At 47.1% G+C, this 5,608-nt stretch overlaps 1 protein-coding gene across 2 annotated transcripts in view; it reads right to left on the bottom strand.

The window, feature by feature from the left end:
* The window catches only part of DYNC1LI2 (dynein, cytoplasmic 1, light intermediate chain 2), a 32,046-nt gene extending 26,444 nt beyond the window's left edge, over window positions 1-5,602 (bottom strand). Inside the window, exons 1-3 of one of the 2 annotated variants that reach the window (XM_011932098.1) lie at window positions 5,465-5,602; window positions 5,253-5,326; window positions 3,204-3,320 (exon numbers count right to left, since the gene is read on the bottom strand). In XM_011932098.1, the coding sequence (XP_011787488.1) occupies window positions 3,204-3,320; window positions 5,253-5,326; window positions 5,465-5,571 (298 nt within the window). In that variant the 5' untranslated portion in view covers window positions 5,572-5,602. The remainder of the gene's footprint in view (window positions 1-3,203; window positions 3,321-5,252; window positions 5,327-5,464) is intronic. The other variant, XM_011932099.1, reaches the window with a different exon arrangement.
* Window positions 5,603-5,608: the final 6 nt, after the last annotated feature.

The raw sequence follows: 5,608 nt of genomic DNA, 5'->3' as shown, positions 1-5,608 counted from the left end.
GGTCTCGATCTCCTGACCTCGTGATCCGCCCGTCTCGGCCTCCCAAAGTGCTGGGATTACAGGCTTGAGCCACCGCGCCCGGCCAATCTAGCCATACTTTCAAACTCTATTTTAGCGGCTTTAGTTTGGGTTCTGTGAATGTCTTCAAAAATACTGCTCTGTACCCAAAGTCTGTGGGTTTTAATGCCTACCCATCCACAGGCATGGTTCCTTTTTTCAGCCTCTCTCCCCACTGCCCACTACACGTAACTCACCCATGTGCTTGGAGATCACACCATGTGTAGCATTAAACAGATGCCCGCAAACCTGGAGGCAGGGGTCCTTTGACATGTCACATTCTACCACAAACTAGGTACAAGCCAGAGACTATTTTCTCTACCTGGGTAACTGCCTGTGAAGTGTATATTTATAACTCAATCACACCACACAATAAAAAAGACTAGGGCTGGAAAATGTATAATTAACAACAGATAAGGGCAATTCTTCCATCTAACAGGAACTTGCAAGTGGGTGGCCTAAAAAAATCCAATAAATGCAGAGACCAAGAAGTTTTTAAGGTACCTTAAAAAAATCTGTATAGAAGTTAAAATACACTTAAAGGCAAATAAATGTGGTCAGCACGATGCTCTGGCATGAAATATGCTTATGGCATCTTGAAACAGAAGAGGCTATAGAGATTCATAGATTATCTACATCATGTTTTACACTTTCAAAAGAAACAAGAGGGTACTAGAGTTATCACCATGTCTCAAGCACTGTTATACCTGATATACCCTGTCTCATTTGTATAGGCACCATTAGCCCATTCTACAAATGAGGAAACTCAAGTACAGAGTGGTTAAGTCAGTTACCCAAAGCCACACAACTACTGGCTACAGGCATGGCATTCTGAACCAGTTCTGTCTGGCTCCAAAGCCACAGCTCTTTCCACAGCAACCACACTGTCCAAAAAAGACAGGAAGCAAAAGACTGAACACATGCGAGATCCTCTGGCCAGGCTTAGCAGCCCTGTATGTACAGACTCCAGTGGGCTTAGATGGGTACCCAAATGCCTCTGTCCTTACACAAGAGACTCTACCCATAGCCTCAACTTTTTTGTTTTTTTTGAGACGGAGTCTCACTCTGTTGCCCAGGTTCGAGTGCAGTGGCACAATCTCAGCTCACTGCAACCTCCGCCTACCAGGTTCAAGCGATTTGCCTGCCTCAGCCTCCTGGGTAGCTGGGATTACAAGCGTGTGCCACCATGCCTGGCTAATTTTTGTATTTTTAGTAGAAATGGGGTTTCACCATGTTGGCCAGGCTGGTCTTGAATGGACCTCAGGTGATCCGCCTGCCTCAGCCTCCCAAGCGCTCAGATTACAGGCGTGAGCCACTGCGCCCAGTCACCCATGCCCTCTACTGAACAGCTCTTGGAGATGGTAGAATCACGGTGCTGGAAAGGACCTTGGTTCAACTTTGTCATTTTAGCAATAAGGAAATGGGGGACTAGGTGGTAGGATCAGCCCTCGTCATATAATTGCCCATACACTGTAATCTCTACTGTTTAAATGAGTAAAGGCAAATATAAAGAACGTAATTTTTTTTTTTTTTGAGATGGAGTCTCACTTTATCACCCAGGCTGGAGTGCAGTGGTGCAATCTCGGCTCACTGCAACCTCCACCTCCTGGGTTCAAGAAATTTTCATGCCTCAGCCTCCAGAGTAGCTGGGGCTACAGGCATGTACCACCACGCCTGGCTAATGTTTTGTATTTTTAGTAGAGATGGGGTTTCACCAAGTTGACCAGCCTGGTCTTGAACTCCTGACCCCAAGTGATCCACCCGCCTCAAACTCCCAAAGTGCTAGGATTATAGACATGAGCCACCGTGCCCATCCTAAAGAAAGTAATTTAGTGACTACACTTTATCTTTAGGTACAGATAACTTTCCTACCAAAAAAACCAACCAACCAACCTAGGTACCAATGATTATTTATTTTCGAGTCACTGAAAAGATCTAACATAGGCTGGGCGCAGTGGTTCTTGCCTGTAATCCCAGCACTTTGAGAGGCTGAGGCGAGCGGACTGCTTGAGCTCAGGAGTTCAAGACCAGCCTGAACAACATAGTGAAATCCCATCTGTACAAAAATTACAAAAATTAGCCGGATGTGGTGGCACACACCTATAGTCCCAGCTACTGAGGAGGCTGAAGTGGAAGGATGACCTGAGGCTGGGAGGCAGAGGTTGCAATGAGCCAAGACTGAGCCACTGCACTCCAGCCTGGGTGAGAGAGTAAAACCCTGTCTCAAAAAAAAAAAAAGAAAAATGATCTAACGTAAAATCAAAAGATTATAAAGGAGGCACTACTGAGCAGTTGTAACCCAAAACCATTACTCCAACTCACAATTACAAGAAAAAATTTTTAAATTATATGTAATCCTTGTAAGAGTGTTTATCATGTGCTTTTAATCATTCTAAGCAGAAACTATTACTACTCACATTTTAAAGATGAGGAATTAAAGAACATTCGCACCTCTGAGAATCTATTCCTCTACCAGAAGAAACACAGAAAATGAGCATTTCTTTCATTCTTTCTTTTTTAAAAAAGAGAGATGGTCTCACTCTGTCACCCAGGCTTGAGTGGATTGATATGGACATAACTCACTGCAGCCCCCAACTCCTGGCCTCAAGTGATCCTCCCACCTCAGCCTCCTGAGTAGCTGTGATTACGGCAGGAGTCATCAAATTCGGCAGAAATTACCATTTCTAAACTGTCACAAAAAGACTCAGGAAACTCTCCTATGAACATACGTTAAATTGTTACACTCTAAACCACACCAACTTCAGATTCTCTACTAGAAGCAGGCAGAGTAACAATGGTCCCTAGGACAGTCAAGCATTTCTCTCATTCAAAACTCCAAAGCTTTAAAAAATCTTTCTTACCACCTTTATGGGTAAGTGAAAATTTACCTTCAGTATCTCTTTTTAAGAGCAGGCTAGCCAGAGCAACAGCTAAGTGTCCCATTCTCCAGTTTTGCTAACATACTCTATAAAGGAAAGTGGGTTAAGTCCTGCAAAAGACATATACTTCATCTATTCTCTGTGATTACCTCTCTGAGAACCAAACAGAAAACTGAGAATGTCTGGCCATGTTGCAAGAACTGCACCCAAGGAAGCAGTCAGAGTCCTGCATACACCCCCTTACCATGGGACTGACGCTTCACTCACCATCTCGGTCCTCATCATGGACGCTGAGGTAGAGATATTCTAGGCCTCTTCCTTTTTTGCCATGCTCAGCTCCTTGTAGTTTAGTCATGAGGGTTGTTTTACCAGAACCATCTTCACCTACAAAGGATGTTTGCAAGACAAAAAGGTGTACTGTTTATTCTGGGCAAGGATGGGGAGGCATGACACTCACATGACATGGAACAACTAAGAATTTCATGCAAAGTCTGCTGTTGAGGTCTCACCTGCTTTCATAAACAAAGGACTTTGCTGGAAGAGTGGTTGAGAGGGTGGGGAGGAGAGGGTGGTAAAGGCAGCAAATTCCAAAATCTAAAATGACATTCTACTGCGTTATCCTTACTTCACAAGGGAAATAATGAGGCAGGTCCACAGGCCCTATCTATGATTTATAAGACATACATTTGGAAAAGTGAAAGTAAAAGGTAGGGTTAGTTTCTCACAAGATAAACTTTCACCACAAGAAAAACAAGAAATCTTTTATGATATAATTAACCTAAAAGTCCACATACTGTAAACTAAAAAAAGTCTGAACCTACTTCACAATGGTGAAGAATGGAAGTTATTCACTTTTGATTTTAGTACATCTCCTTCACAAGCATTCTGAAGACTAAGAAACTGACAAAAATAATTACAGACCTAGCAAAACTCTTTAGTACAATCTCAGTTAATTAATAAGCACTTCTTCATCTCCCTCCACCCAAACAACACCCCCTCCCCAGATCCTTAAACATCAAGGAGAACCATCGCCAAACATTACTAGGCACTTCTGGCATTTAATAATATGGAATTACAGAACATGAGAATTGAAAGGCAGTCAGTACACAGATCAAAGACCTCCTCTGGGTCTCCAATGCCTCTACCTTATTCAGGCCCTCTGCATACAGACCATGGTGAGTACCTATCAGTCTGACTTCAGTACCTGCTCATTTTGAGCTACTGTCCCTCTGCAGGCAGTGTTCTTTCTAAAACTCAAATCTGGTTATCTTGATCCCCCACTTCTTGAAGATAGAGCTCTAAGGGTCCAGTATTACCGACCACAGTCATTTCCTGAGGAAGGTCACACATTCTCGTCAGTAACAGTAGGAAAACTACCAAGGCAGCGATTCCCATGAGAATTGGGGGATGGAGGTGAGATAACAGGACTTTGAGAATCAGAGAACTTCAGGAAACAGCACTAACTCTTCAGCCTTCCCACGATCTGCCCCCAACTTACCTTAGCAGCCACCAACCACAAGGCGCTTCGAGCAGTTTCCAAACCCCACACCCTCTTGTCATCTGTGTCCCTGCATACTGACACTTTCCTGCAAAATACTCAACCCCCAAATCATCCTCCTTCAACAGCTCCAAGCTGTGTGATGCTTCCACAATAATCGGCATGGATCTGTCTTCCACCGGACTGAGATTCTTGTATAGTGTTTAAGAGACGTCTATGCTGAGCCAGTGCCCAGCCCACAGGTCCCAAGCAACAAATGGACTTGCTGTGTCAATGTACCCAAACTCCCTCACTTGAGGAGAGTGAGGCCAGAGGGATTAAGAGACCTGACTCAGGTAACCTAGCAGTGAGGGCTGGAGCAATGCTGGAAACGTCCCCAGTGCTGACTCTCTGTCCTCTGCAAAGTCCCTAAAACCTCGGACTATGAGGCTCAAAGAAGGCTCCCGTGGCCATTTCCCCACAGCTCCAAGCCCAGGTCACCTAGTTCTCCCACCTTTTCCACCTAACCTCATTTACTAGCTCCCCTCTTCACGATCTCAATTTGGTAACCGTCGAGGCTATGGAGGCATAGAAGGCCAAGTGACTGAAACAATGTGCCGACAACCCCAGAGCACCACTAGGCTCTCTAAAGACGGCAGCATCCTACCCTTGGGCGCGGGAGGTTTGGCCACACTCCAGCTGCCCGGCCAGGGCCGACGGTCCCTTTCCCGCCAGGCTGCGGGCAGGCGGCTGGCAAGGGGAAGGCGGGGACCTGTGGGAGGGGCGCCCGTCTCGCCCACCCCAGCGCCCTGGGGCAACGCCCCGCTGCCGATGCTCACCGAAGACCAGGATGTTCTTGCCGGACGGCAGCTTCGACCTGGCACGGGTGGACACTTCGCTCAGAATGGAGGACCTGCGGCGACAATGGTGAGAGTGGTCAGCCCCAGGCCAGACTGGGATGGCCCGGCTCGCGACGGCCCCTCAGTGTGTCCTACGGTCCGGCCCAGAGGCCGCAGCCTCCCCGGCCCGGCCCGACCGCCCGCGACCTCACCATAGGCTCTGGCCTTCCTCCTCCTCACTGGTCAGGTCGCCGGCGGCCGCCACCGCGGGCCCGTTGGGACCCAGCAGCAGCTTCTTCTCCACCCCCACCGGCGCCATCTTGCCAACTGCAGCCACAAAGAGGGCCCTCCCCCGG

The sequence above is a fragment of the Colobus angolensis genome, unplaced genomic scaffold (genome assembly GCF_000951035.1).
Source record: "Colobus angolensis palliatus isolate OR3802 unplaced genomic scaffold, Cang.pa_1.0 Scaffold93, whole genome shotgun sequence".
NCBI lineage: Eukaryota > Metazoa > Chordata > Mammalia > Primates > Cercopithecidae > Colobus > Colobus angolensis.
The sequence above is the reverse complement of the archived record's forward strand: the minus strand, read 5'-3'. Positions and strand labels throughout refer to the sequence as shown.